General features: G+C 39.6%; 2 protein-coding genes across 15 annotated transcripts in view; one reads left to right on the top strand and one right to left on the bottom strand.

Moving 5' to 3' along the window:
* LOC143694378 (uncharacterized) overlaps positions 1 to 14823 on the bottom strand; it is a 470045-nt gene that overhangs the window by 166226 nt on the left and 288996 nt on the right. The window lies entirely within an intron of this gene.
* GPATCH2L (G-patch domain containing 2 like) overlaps positions 1 to 14823 on the top strand; it is an 84542-nt gene that overhangs the window by 58087 nt on the left and 11632 nt on the right. For 11 of the 14 annotated variants that reach the window (XR_008534553.2, XR_008534552.2, XM_077180510.1 and 8 more), the window contains 2 exons: positions 864 to 949; positions 10406 to 10497. Coding sequence is in view for 12 of the 14 variants with exons in the window: in XM_077180510.1 (XP_077036625.1) it covers positions 864 to 949; positions 10406 to 10497 (178 nt within the window). In the remaining 2 variants the exon portion in view is untranslated. Of the gene's footprint in view, positions 1 to 863; positions 950 to 10405; positions 10498 to 12510; positions 12653 to 14823 lie in introns of those variants that run through there. The other 3 variants (XM_054635959.2, XM_054635962.2, XM_054635961.2) reach the window with 3 other exon arrangements.

The raw sequence follows: 14823 nt of genomic DNA on the forward strand, positions 1-14823 counted from the left end.
GTGCTTGAGGTGTGAATTATAAATAAAGAGGAAATAATAAATGGAAGTATAAAGCAGGTCCCTCAGAGAAACTACCAGTCTAAAGCTTCTGTTTACATATTGAGTAAAGTTTGTTCCATGCATTGATTGACCAGATTATTCCATTTCTGTCCTGACCATTAAAAATCCTGACCATTGCATTTTGTACAACAAACTGTCCTGCACAGGTTTGATGCCCTCAAGATTTGTCTAGTGTATGTCTAATGGAGTAGCTTAGAGTAGCCTGACCATGCATGTTTCAAAAATTTGTTTCAAGCAGTTTGCAAAGACAGCTTGTGAGGCTGGAGGAGAGTGAAGGAGCAACTCACTTGCCATGGAATGAATTGGGTGCTCATTGTGAGCTTAACCTGGTGGACCTGAGTCTTCTAGAGGTCTGTTTCAGTGATATACACAACCCTTGGGGATAAAGGAGCTTGCACAATTCATAACAGTGACTTTTTTCTCTGCAATGTGAAGGTAGACAAGAGGCTTTCTGAAAGAGAAGCAGATTTTTTTTCTCATGGCGTGCAGCAATAGAGCACTTATGCTCTTAATCAACCAGCATTTTTAATAATGCAAGTTGGAAGAGGTGTGTGCTGAAGCTGTCTGTTGTGAGAAGGTGGTTATGAGATTTGCTGTTTCACCCTTTGTGCTAGCCTTTTGTCTGAACTGAGAGTCTGTTCTCATCTAGTCTTACCTGTTGAGGTGCCCCAAAAGGTCTCCTTCTACTATGTGGACAGCTGAAAGTCTCCTTACACTGTGTGAACGGAACAGATCTGCGGAGCTTTATCTGGACACTATTTCTTTTAATGCTTTGCTTAAATAAAAATCTCTTGACTTTCCAGTTCAATCCATTATCTCCTCTCTACTCTCTGGATGTGCTTGCTGATGCTTCCCACCGAAGATGCTCACCAGCACACTGCACTGCCAGGTAACTCCCTTGCTCTGCTTTCTTGGGGTTGTCTCACTTCCCTCTCCTGGATGTCTTCAGTACTACTGTGTGATCTGAACAGGAATGGATCTGTAACTTAGCACACTTTTCCCTGGGAAGTCCAGATCCAAACTTAGCACAAAATGTAGCAATGCACTTTATTTGAGAATTTCAATGAACTAAGTGCTTACAGTATATGAAACAGTATATGACAGACAGGCAGAACATACTGTTCCTTTAGAAATAACTGCAATGTGTTTTGAAATGTGCAATCAGTTGCTGTAAGTCTGTTTTAAAGGTACAAATGGACATAGTATCATTGCCCACTATTAACATTGGAAGAAGATGAGAGGGAAAATGCTGACAAACTGGTGTAGGTGACATGCTGAAGCATTTTGCTATCCTCGGTATCTAAAATAGACCCTCTGAGCAGATTAAGAACTCACCTGAGGTGACCTCTAAAGCTTGATACCTCTCTGTAGCAATAGCTGAAACTTAGATCTGGTTTGGCCAGATGTTAGGTATATTTAAGTCTGCATAGTTTGGGTTAATATACTGTTCAGGCACCTTCTGCTGACTAATCTTAAATTAAATTCAAGTGTTGGCCTTAGAGGTGACTCCTGGTTTTGTGCTGCAGGTGAGTGTCTAAAGGTAAGGTGCCCTTGAGCTCTTTTTCCTGTGCAAGTAGAGAAGGCCTTGCTTTGGACATAATTCTGCTTATGTACTTGTACCAGGGGCCCAATCTTAAAGAAATGTCTGGACTTTTAGCTTCATGGCTTTCTTTCCCTTGTTAATTAGCAAATAGAGCATGAAAAATGTACTAAGGTTGTATGTGTCTGAACAGAAGCTTGGCACCCACCCAGCAAAGCCTCTCTTCCCACTAGCTTCTGCAGGGAATTCTGCGATGTCGCACCATGACCTCATGCTGCTGTAGCCAGCATGTTAAAGCTGGAAAAGGGGAGGGAGGAAGAAATCAGCTCTTAAATGTTCAACTGGATGAGAATGAAAGGAATTCAGAAGATTGTGCATCAGCAAATTGATTCCTTTCTGTGCTTTTGCCCCACTCTGGGGATGTTTTCTGCCTGGGAAGCAAGAAGATTGAATGGTCTCTTAATTTTCAGCTAGGATAGCCTTTCTTTTGTCTCCAGTGTTTTAATTGGTGCTTTGTAGAAGTTTGACTTCCAGAAACGTGAGCTGGACAAATCCTGTTTGCAAATTCAAACTGGGAAAAATTTCTACCTTTGTGATGGTCAGTGAAGGCCCTTTGCAAAGCCAAGCTCTTTGTAAGGGATTTCTAAACCTTGAGGGATTGTGTTTGCTAGGCTTTTCTGAGTGTATAGCCTAGGTAACCAGTTAATATAAATGCTTGGTTCCCTCCTTTAATGAACAGATGGCTGGTGTCCTGACAAACATAATCACTGATGAATTGTTACTGAATTGACAGAGAAATTGTGCCATCCCAGATGCAATTGTGTTTTTAAATGCCTGGAATTTGAGAAAATAGTTCCTATTTTAGTGTGAAATGTGCTCAAGAACCTTTATAGGAGAAAGAAATATGAAAAGAATGAATGTGTTTTGTGGCCCCACGTATGTGGGAAGGATTGAACACTTTGATACAAGGAACTTCCTTTATGTAAAGATGCTGCTAAGGGCACAGAAGGAGATTGTTCCTTCAGAGAAACATCTTAATAGTAGTTCTTCTTTAGCTTTACATGCTAAGCATACTTGTTAGTAGTCCATTTTCTTACAGGAGGTTCAGCTGATCTCTCTAAGCTCAGATAAGCTATTGCCCCAGTTAACATCTGCTTTTGCCATGTTTGGAATCAATTTCAGTAGTTTGTGCTTCAGGAAGCTTCTAACAGCTTCCACCTCATCCTGGAGAAATTCTGCACTGAAATTTGTTAGAATGGGATGTGCGTGTGTGTGGGAAGCAAATTCTCTCAAATAATATGAAATATATTGGAAAAGAAATGGTCTTGATGTTGTGGCCATCCAGTTTCTTCAACCTCATGCCTGCTGTGCCATGCAAAATCTCCTTTCTCTGCTTGGTTTTTGCTATGACAGAATGTGTCCAGTGGAGTATATTTAGAATGGAGTCTTTTCTCTGCTATGGAACTGTTTTCTTTGTCTCACTGGTAGATTTTGGTGCAGTTTATCTGGAATACTGGTAACCCAGTATTTTTGTTTAAGCAGAGCTGAAGGCCAGAATACTGAGTGCAGCTGAGGATTGTGAAGGAACCTCTTCCTTGACACTGACAAGCCCATGTGGAAGGTTCCTTGGGAAGTCTTATTTGAAAGGCAGTATAAATCGTACACTACCTTTCTTGATTTATGTCTATGATGAGAAGAGCTTTCATTCAAAGTGTATGCACAGCACTGGGAATTTCACACCCATCATTAGAAGCAGTTTTGTGTGTGTGGTGACTGTTATCATTAGTGGTATAATTTTATTTTGTGAAGCAAGGAGAGTTTTCTGCTTTCTTGCAGTCTTCCCAAGGGATGGCTGGTGTATTAATTTGCTGTATTGCCTCCTGGCTGTTCCCAGACTGTTTTTCCTCTTCATCATGGAATTTTTAATGGCCCGGCTGCCTCTCGGGAGGCATGCAAGGAAGAGTACCTCGGGGATCTCTTCTTTTTTCACATGCCTATAATTACTCTCCTTTAAGAGCACAAAACGTTTGCTAATCATGTCTTGTCTGTTAAGGTTTCGACTTCATGATGCAGACTGCTAAAAGCAAGCAAGTAGAGACTTAGACAGGCAACTCAAGGGATCCTTCCCTCTTTCCCCTCTGCCCGTTTGCCTCTCTGGGAGGAGCGGTCTGAGCAGAATTTTGTTGTTGAGCTTCTTCTACTTAAGAGGATTTTGTATAGGCTGAAGCTGAATATTTTATTAGATGTTGGTTATTCAATATTCTGTAGCTGAGATGATATTGTAGGTTGTTGTTTGATGGAATGCTATTCCTTTGAGGCAGGATAAGAGTTTCAGAAGAGCCTAGAACCAATGTTCCCTTTAATTTGAATAGCAAGCAGAATAAGAGAGAAAGGTAGAAGATAAATTGTCCCTAATGCCATTTATTATTTGCCTAGCCTTGAAAATAGGATTATGAGAAAAAAAGCAATTAAATGTTCCCACTGGAGGTCACAGGAAAAGTGGACCTTGGATGGCAGGCAGATGTTGAAGGTGGAGACTTGAAAAATTGTATTAGACCTTTGAACAACACATATAAAGAAATGCTTTGCATGTACTCTGTTAATACTAACTGTAAATCTAGAGTTTAATTTGATTTAGAAGCAACGCTGTCATCTTGCCTGGAACATGGGATAAAGATGTAAAGGTATGCATGATCTCCTCATTTACTGCCAGTTCCCCCATACTCTGGGTTTAGTGGTGCTGTTAAATTGAACAGACTTGAATGTCTCAAATTCGAGTTCTGGCTCTAGAAATACTGTTGTGAAAACAAATATTGTTCTGTCACTTCTGTGTCTGTACACAGAGATCTTGGTATTTCTGCTTCTTACCCCTGAGCATGTGGAAATCCAGGGATTGCCTGCAAGGTCAGGCCTTTTCTGAGGCAGCCAGAGGAGTGAACAGATGTCCACAATTTCATACTTTTCCCACTTGAGCAGGACAGTATCCAGTTCATTCTAGGCAACTTTTCTCTCTATTTTTTTTACTCATTTTCCATTTAGCTGGAGGTTTTCATGTCTTCCTTTGCTAAAGCCTGGCTAATATTCCAGTTGGGAATATAACTGAATTCTTCTGACAGGCATGCAATGAACAGCAGCTATCAACCTAGTGTCACATTCAGTTGACTGGGGCCTAATATTCCCATTTTGATGAATCCTAATTCTCTGGAGTGAAAGATAAATTCCCCTTGGCTTCAGAATTTTTTTGTTTTACTTGCTATTTCAAATCTATGTACTCAGCAGATCTGGCAAACAGTAGGAGTCTTTCTGGCACAGTTACAGTGTGATTCAGTGTGAAAATAGGGAATGTAATATATGGGATCACATCTCTGCTTAGAGTGCTTACATGGAAAACAAGAAGAAAATGCATTCACTTGCATTTGCCACATGCAGACTTTTAGGAATGAAATTGCCACATCATTATAATGCTTACTTGGGGAACAGACTGCTGCTGTTGAAGATCTATGAGATTTGGATGATTGAAGAAGTGAACTGACCTATTAGAGATTTTGGAATCTGAAAATGTGCTCTAGAAGCCTTCCCAGGAGGCTCTGCAGGGCATAGGAGACTGCTGTGCATCAGGAATATCTACACTGGGATGTGATAGCAAGAACCACTTGTGCGTGTGGGAGCTTTGCATGCAGATAGGATGAGCGACTTGTATTGATTTACACATGTTATGTGCAGATTAGACTGGTGCCCAGCTGGCTCTGTAGTCAAAGAGGAGGAAGAAGTCTGCTTTTACTATTAATTTTGTGAAGCCACCATCAACAGCCTCAGGTCACACCTCAGGGCTTAGAGCAAGAGCCTTTCATTTGGCTTGTGTTTGCTCTGAATAAAGCATCACAACAGCAACAGCTGGGTTGTGTGGAGATTTAGTAGCAGTATCTTTGTTAAAAGGCAGTCTCTATTAACATTCACTTTAACATGAGGATAATAACACCCCTTGTTTTTCTAGTAGTAGACTAATGACTGCCTCTCACTGTATAATGCACGTGCCTTGCTTCTTCTGAGAATAGGGTTAGAATAAAGAGTGTAAGCAGACAAGCTGGATGGTGTGAGATGACAGTGAGAGGCATACACCCACAAGTGTGCAGTGTGCCTCTTGCCTCCAAGAAGGCCACAGGTTGTCACATTTAGTTCTGTATGGCCCTTTCAGAGACCTTTGTTGCAAGATTGAGCTGGTTTTTACCCTGAATTTTCAAAGGTGGACTTCATGCTACAATTTAGATTTCACAGATAGTGAAGTTTTCAGGGTCCTGATGCTGTCCAGTAAGATTCTTTGTGGAATGGTGTCTGCTTGTGCTCTGTATTGTCTCCCACAGATTATATTGCCAATCCTAATTTTCTGTTGAAATACTGTGGTAGATGTGAAATAGTGGCAAGCTCCCGTGCATGGTCATCTCAAACTGCAGAAGTGAGATGGGAATCCTGTGTATGCAAGCACAGATCAATAAAAATCATGTAAATAAAGTCATAGAATAAATATGTGGAAAAGAAATGAAAGGAAGCATTACTTCTGACACATTAGAGACTACCATGAATTTAATCTTTCTGCATAACAAAGCCTGTTTTTTTCTCCAGCATGATCTGCATGCAGATCTGGGTACCATAAGTACTATGTTAAAAACAAAAGACAAAAAGTATTTTCTGAATAATTCCTTTAGTTTGTCATTACAAAAAATATTGTCACTGTCAAAAAGACACTATAGACTTTTCATATTGTTGAAAGCCATTTTTCCTATATTTGTGTAATTTTTCATTCACTAACTCCTGGCAGTGACTGCTGTGTGAGTTGAATATATTGCAGCCAACAAAACAGCCACATTTTTGATCCTGATTTGTTTCTCTAAGTGTGTTCTCCTTTTTCTCTTCCAGGGTTAGAATTTCTGTTATCTCTAGATTGTAAACTACGTTTTCATGTTAGTCTCTGGTCACCTGGCAGATCCATCTGTGACTAAGCACTGCAACTTTGGTTTTTTCTTATGATAAACCTATCATAGTCCAAAAGAAACCAGGGAATTATTTTCTCATTACTGTTTATGCAAAATTGAAGAAAGCATGGAGGCCTAGCAGAAGAGAGTGAAGACTAGTAAGGACAGTGTAAGTTCTATTTTACTTTGTAAATTTAGGCCCAGATCTTTCATCTTACAAAGTTCTGGTCTCAAACTTCTTCACAGAAGGCTGTGACAATGCACAATTATGCATTTTCTGTCAGCCTTTCCTGTTCTAGTCTACTTTAGAGTAATTTTTAACTGTTCGGAAGAGTTGTTAAAATTCAGCTTTGGAAGGAGAACTAATTCATCATTGCAACTTGTGATATTTTAATGTTTTATAATTCAGCCTATCACTGCTATGTTGGGTGCTGTGCGTATCCATGACCTGATTTTCCTAGTGGTGGTGTTTCTAGGAGTCTGCTTTTAAACTGAGATTCATGAATTCTGTTATTTCAATGATATAGACCTTCATGCAAGCTAGAGATTAGAAATTTACATTGAATAGTGTGCTATCTACCAAAAATCTCCATATTTCTTAAGTTATACCTCAGGCATCCTTTCTGTCCAGGCCTTAATGAGGACTATCATCCATGAATGGAGTCTTCTGCTCTTCTCTCTCCCAAGGTACTTACCACCTGGAGATTCCCTTCAGATTTATGGTGCCTGTAAAGTGCACCAGCCACTTGAAATGACACTTTTACCACTGGGTCAGTCAGAGCCAGTGAATAATCAATAGGTTCCTGATTTACTAACTGAAGTGTGGGTGATCAGTAAGGGATAAACCTGAAAGAAAAATATTGTACAGAGACAATTTATGACCTCTGAGCCTTTGTATCTTACTAGATACAGCTATTAGATAGAGCATTCTTGCTAGGAGTCTTCAAGTGAAGTATGATTTGTCTTTACATGCACTACAAGAAGGGATTTTGAGATTCTTCTAATTTCATTTTTCTTTTTTTTACCCCTTGTGTAATCATCAGGTAGGGGTAGATGTTCGGGTATGTAGCAGAGAGCCAGGAGCTTTTATGCAAAATCTAGCTGTAACATTTGTGAGCTGGGAAAAATTGCATAAAGTCTCTTGGAAATGATATTACATACTTCTTTCCTAGTCCGTAGTGCTTCTCCACCTAGAATCAACTGGCTAATGTTGGTGTAAGTTCATAAAATTAAAAAGGGAACATTTAAAATTTATTTTTGTTGTTACATTATTTAAAATTAATTGGATTATTACATACAATTATATAATAGTCTTGCAGTTAGTAATCTAATACTGTGTCACTGAATGCAAAATAAAAAACGGAATCTTTTCTTCAGGCTATGTGTGTTTAGATGTTTCAGAATACATGGTTAAAAGCTATGTTAAAACACTCTATAGCCACTATTATAGTCGTGTAGAAAAGCAGTTTTTAGCATTCACAGAGTTACTTAGAGGTGAGTCACTTTGGTGTACAGACATGAGATTTGAACGTGCGTTCTGTAGATGTGCCACTATTTTTGAAAGCTTTTTTACCTCCAGGGAAGGTTTCTCTAACCACTTCCCTGGGCAGCTCATTCCAATGTTTGACAACCCTTTCCTTGAAGAAAGTCCTTCTGATATCCAGCCTGAACCTCCCCTGGTGCAGCATGGGACTTTGTCTTCTCATTCTTCTGCCAGTTGACTGGGAGAAGAGATTGACCCCCACCTGGCTACACCCTGCTTTTAGGTAGTTGTAGAAAGCAATATGATCTTCTCTGAGCTTTCTTTCCTCTGGGCTAAACAACCCCAGCTTCCTCAGCTGCTCCTCACACGGCTTGTGCTCTGGACCCTTCCCCAGCTCCATTGCCCTTCTCTGGGCACACTCCAGCTGTGTCCTTTGTAGTGAGGGGCCCAGAACTGAACTTAGGACTTGAGGTGTGACCTCACCAAGTACAGGGGAATGACCCCTTCCCAGGTTCAACTGGCCACAATATTCTTGATCCAAGCAATGATGCCACTGGGCACACACTGGCTCATGTTCAGCTGCTGTTGATCAGCACCCCCAGGCCCTTTTCCTCTGGGCCGTTTTCCAACCACCCTTCCCCCAGCTTGCAGTGATGAATGGGATTGTTTTGGCCAAAGTGAAGGACCCAGCACTTGCTCTTGGTGAGTTTACTGAGAGTACACTCCATCCCCTCAGGAGACTTTGTCTGGTTGTATTCGTATGTGCTCCCACATTTGAAAAACTGGCTGGCTGTGAAACGTAGCACTATTTTAAAATTTTTGAAGCTGTTCTTCAATGTCAGATTCAGAGGACAGATCTTATAGACTTCTTGTAGAACTTTTGAATTTTAGTTGAGAAGATGGAACAGTAGGTGTTATCTTTTTTTTTTTTTGTGGTTGCACCTTTTTTTTTCAGGTAAATAGATAGACCCAGCAGCATTCAAACAACTTATAGACTGGACTAGCATAGGAATTTCTTTGTGGTCCCTGCGCTGTTCTGTATAAATACAAAAGCACAATTTGGTTTTGCACAAATTCAGCATCTAAAATGATACATATTGTAAATATGTGGGTTTGGTTTTTTAATAGATTTTTGTCATGAAAATAAAAACCCGTTAAGTTTTTCTTTTTTTTTTATATTTCAAAGGCTTTAGTATGTGATAAAAGTGTTTGTTAAACTTTCAGGATTATTTTTAAAGTCAAAGTAACAAGCTTTGAAGACACAGAAGCTTTTCAGCACTTAATCATCAAAACTTGTAGGGTTACAAATTTTACATCATGTAAGCTCCTCACAGTCTTTAACTGATTTTATTTGCACTGTAGTTCTGCATTTTGCACATCAGATCTCATTATAAGAGTGGCCAAGGAACTTGCCAAAGGAAGTCTGTTATACTGGACAAAGAAGGGATTTGAACCCAATGTCATTGCTGAATTATGCCTTTATATCCATTATGGATGGTATTTGAGGAAGTTCTCTAGTCTGCTGCAAAGACTGTTATATCTGAACTAAATTTCTCTGCTTCCTACAGGTACATGACTTGGAGGAGTTCTCAGCTCAAGTCAGTTCCACCCATACAGATTTCTTCTTAATTGGCAAATGGCTGCTTCTTAATTGGCAAATGATTAAACTGAAATAGCCATTAGTAGGCTTCAGACTTAACAGTTGATATTAACAGAACAGATTAAGGATTTGAGCCAGTTTAGAGGTGTAACAAGGCTGCCATAAGTCAGATTCAGCTGTTTGCACAGCACTTTAGTAAGGAAATAATGTTTTTAAAAACACATGAGACAGCTTTGTGTTCCTAACTTTATGAACTTACTACTGTAATGGAAACAACATGCGTGGACATTTGGCATTATAGGTACATTCTAAGATGACTCTACAGTACCAAATAGATTGCAAAATAATTTCTGACTAAGGAGCAAATATCATACAGTTTACATAAAGAGCAATCTTGCAGACATTTGTTATTCTTCCATAGAAGTAATGGTAGGACACATATCACATCACTGCTTGATTACGTCTTTATGTATGCAACAGTTAGTTTGGAATTAATTCAGAACCAGAAGGCTGAAGGCTTTAAAGGCTAAGGAATAATTATTCTTCTGAGAAGTTTATGTGTGAGCTCTTAAAGGAAGTGGGAGCATAATTTATATTGACAAAGAATGTGAGTAAAACTCCCTGAGAAACTTTTGGGTTGTGGTACTTACTAGTTAAGAAGCTGATGGGAAGGTAGGAGCTGGAGGTGACTGGTCAGTCTTACAGAAATGTGATATGGGAATTGAGTTTAATTTGTTTTATTTTCTCCATAGGCAAGCAAATGTCCATCTGGGACCACCATGTTCAAGGGACATCAAGAGGAAACGAAAGCCAGCTGCAGCCTCCATGTCTAGCCCAACATCAGGTAACCTCAAGCATTTTTATAGTCATGCCCCTTTTGAGCGAAGCACCACAGGCAAAGGTAGCATTACTTTGGTTTGAAACTAATCAAATGTGTTGAGAGGGCATATTGTGGTTTTGCATAGCATCAAAAGCTGCCTACTGAACAATTTTTTGGCAGTGTAGCAGTGGTAAGTTAATTTGCAGTGCTTCACCTTACTGTGAATAGTAATCTGCTTCTTCATAAGGTGTTATTTCCACTGTCCTAAAATATGCAGTTCATAATTGGCAGTTGATCAGTATGCACAGTGTTCCTTCAGTATTGGGCTGGCATTAGCTGGTGGCTCTGATGTCCTTTATCAGGGTATTTGTAGACACTTTCACAGGAGCAAAAATCTGGCAATTTTTGTGTAATCATTGGGTGAAACCACTTACTCCTTGGGGGTTGTCTTATTCTTTTGGATGAAAATAGTTTTTTCATGTTATGGGGATGTAGTCATTAAAATACTGGTCTATTTTCATGTGGCAGATTTCTGAAAAGTCATTGATTAGTCATCAGAATACGAAAAAGCTTTAATCTGGTGAACACGGTGGGTTTTAGCATGTTTCTTTCTGTCCTTTGACCTTACCCCATCTTGTGACTATCCGCTGATACGTGTTCTTCCAACTAGTTTATTAATAACTCTTGTAATCCAGTAACAAGGTAGTGGGTAAGATGATGGAAAAAATAGAGATGTAAAAACAGTGGGGAAGACCAAATAAACTGATGATTAATAGAGGGAAGTTTGTGTTTCTTCCTTGGGCTGGTGGATAGACAGAATAATGAAGTAGGGAAGAAAGCTGAGCTTTCTCTCCAGGCCACTGATCTGGATTGCAAATTGTTGGAAAGGTTCCTTACTAAAAAAAAAGAGACAAGAACATTATTAATCTGTTTTTCAGCAAAAGTCTCATCTATTATTGATTATTTATTTAGGTTATTCTTTCCTGGCTTTTGAGTATTCCATTTTGAGATGTTTGAACTTCTGTAGTAAAAGGGATAGTATCTGAAACCACAGAATCTTAGCACTGGAATACTAGATTTTAGTGGTATGAGTGCTAATGTCTCACTGTCCCCTGTTACCTGTCCATTTATTTATTATTCAGAAAGCTTCTGTTTCCATGCCTACGTGTTTCAAAGTACTATTTGAGTTGTACTTACCTGATAAGGCAAATTGTATAGTGAACAGTTTTTGAAGAGTTGAGAGTGCATCTGAAGTGGAACTTAGCTCTGGAAATAGCACAGGGGTTTGGAAAGCTTTCTTACTTATGGATGAGGGAGAGAGGATTGTTATGTATTACAAAATAAGGAAGAAGTGTAGTTAGTAGATTATGGGCAGCATGCTTAGGCTGATCATCAAGAGACAAGGTCTGCAAAGTCTTTAATGGTCAGAAATGGTAAAGATCCCTTCCTGAGATCCTGTTTAGAAATCTCTTCAGCCAAGTGAACAGCTGTGGGCAAGGTTTGCTGCAATACTGACTTGTAGAAAGAAACTTTTATGATTGGGTAACTGAAGTTGTGTCCTAAACAATGCTCTACTACAGATTCCCAATTACAGTTGAAGCACAACCTGGACAAGTAACTTGGAAACTTCTGGAATCTGATGTTATTTCTGTCAAAGGAGATTTTGTTACGGAATTGCTAATGTCTAAAAAGATACATAGTATTATTCTGCCATAATGTAGAATTAGCTGGACACTCTTACATTTGTTGGATATTGATGAGATAAAGATTTTTCTCCCTTGCCATGCATCTACTCACTCCCATATAAATGTCATATACTGGGGTTCACATGAGGAGTGCCTGAGGAGTCATGGCAGTCTCATTTTTTTCACTTCTGAGGCTTTTTATGTTTGTGGCATTTTACTTCTGCAAAAGGTGGAGCACTGGTAAATCAGAATACAGGCCATGCCTGTCATGCAGACACAGAGTGCTGGATTTCTTCACCTTTAAATAGCTCCTTCACTGAGTCCAACTGCTCTCGTCTCACTTGTTGACCAGGTCCTGCTTCAGTGATCTCCTTTTTTGCAACCTGAGTGCCCCGTGGAGGTGAAGGACACAGCCTGAGCTGGCTTCATCAGTCAGCAGAACAAATGGGCTTGCTCTGCCGAACATCGGGCCATCTCGGATTCCACCTCTTTTATAGAGATGAGTGATGAAGAGGGGCTCGTTCCGCTTTGCCGCTGTATTAATACACATCAGGGGCCAGCTCCCGGCACTAAATCACGCTACTGCATACATCTGTTATCGGACTCCTCACCAGTGTGATGAACAAGACTGCAGATAGAGGCTTCCTCGTGTCATTCTTTATAGGATTTTCCTAAAAGAATAAATAGCTCAAATCTCTGCCAACACTATCCCCTGTCATTGTGATGAATTTAGCTTCTTTCTTAAACATGCAGCTACAAATCTTCCGCTGTCGCCTCACCCCCCCACCATCCACAGAAAGTTTTGAGTTGAATTTGGCTGAAATCAGAAGATGCTAATAAAAGGCAGATGAGATGTGGGTGCTGTTTCCCTCCTCAGTGCAGGAATGAGAAAAGGCAGCTAGAGATAATATTTATTTGGGAACCAAGCAACTAAATTTATTCCATGTCTTCTCACATACTTTCAAGACTGTGAGTATTTATGAGTTCTGGTAAAGTATCTTTTCCCAGAGACCCTTGAATGAACATCAAAAAACTGCACTACTGTAGAAGTGCCTTGGGTCTCTATTGTATTGCTATAGTATTAAAGTTCTGGTATTAATCCTGCTCTTTGAGGCTAACTGGCCTAAATACCATAATTGAGCTGTTGAGAACAACAAAATTGGGTAGAAAATTCAGAATTAACTTGCACTTTAGGAAATTACTTTTATCAAAATTAAGTTGGGCAAACTTATGCAAATATTTAGAGAGACTGAAAATTAATGTTTTCCACATTACACAATTGAACAGTGTGAGCCCTAAAGCATGAGGCCTTTACCTCATAAGAGCAAAAATCTGGCTGGTGTAATTTGGCAGTAGAATAAGGAATTCTGGAGGAAGTTAAAGTTGACTGTACTGGATTAGACCAGAGATTCATCCAACTCAGTGACCAATAGCCAGTGCCTAGGGAGGAAGAAGATCTGTGGTGGTAAAGGCCCTTTGACCTTTCAGTGATCTGAGACTTGGAAGGCATGGATAGTGTCTTTGTGTTTAGTTACTTTCCATTGCAGTACAGTAGATTTGGAATGATATCCCCAGTGGCACAGTAGAGCTTGTCTGAGAAATACTGCATAAAATGTTATTCTCATGGAAGTTATTCTCTGGTTTGAAAGGAATCTCATGAAGACTGTCACGTCTCTCTTCATTTTGTCAGAATAGGCCACAAGTACAGATGGCTGTGTCATAAATGGTGAACAACTAACAATCTTTACACTGTTGTTTTTAATGTTTATATGGTTTAATCCTCTGTGTATGTATGTAGCAGTGCACATGGTAACTGGCATCCTAATCAGCTATTACATTGAGTCCAGGCTAAAAATCTGCATAAATTGATTTTTGTCTGCCTTGGCATGTATTCACACCTAGCTTGTAAAAAAGGTGACAGCAGCCTGTGAAACTGCTTATCAGAGAACAGTCTGATGAGTATTAGCAATTTGGTGAATTTTCCTTCTTCTGTTTCTTGCTAATTATTCATTCTTTGCCATACCCAGAAACAAGAAGCCAGTTTCAGTCTTTTCTTTTTCTTTTTTTATGAGGAAAGATGGAGAATCTGAGTGTGGAGGCTGCTAGCAAGGGGCACATAGTGTAGTATAGCTGGTGATTGTGAGTTTAAGGACTGACTTAGTTGTTGGGGTTTTTTTCACATTTCATATGACCTTCAGATGGAGGAAGATGATGGGCTGGATCTAAAATTGCAAGGTACTTTTGTCAGCTGTGTTGTAGCTGTATGGGAATGACTCACTGTTTTGGATTTACAGAAGCAGCATTGTTGGGGTTCCAGATCTACTGAATGTGGAACCTCAAGCATTGAACTGACTTTTTATTTAAACTTCAAAGCAATCTCCTCCAGCTGAGGCTTGCAGTGGCCTCTTTATCCTTCATCCACTACAGAGCAGCAGATGCAACTTGTAATTTAAACACATAAACAACTATTATCTGTTGTGAGACTACAATGAAGAAATATATTTTGTATTGAAGTAGTTACTTGTTTAAAAAATTCTGTTTGCTCCAAAGACTCCTATGGCAATTTCTCTTCTTTACCCGGCCCTGTTCTACTTGTGAGGATTGAGTGATTCGGGATACTGAGAATTGGAGAAAACTCTCATATCTCTAGGTTTTTGGCAATCCT

This window comes from Agelaius phoeniceus, chromosome 6, assembly GCF_051311805.1.
Source record: "Agelaius phoeniceus isolate bAgePho1 chromosome 6, bAgePho1.hap1, whole genome shotgun sequence".
In the NCBI taxonomy this organism is placed as follows: Eukaryota; Metazoa; Chordata; class Aves; order Passeriformes; family Icteridae; genus Agelaius; species Agelaius phoeniceus.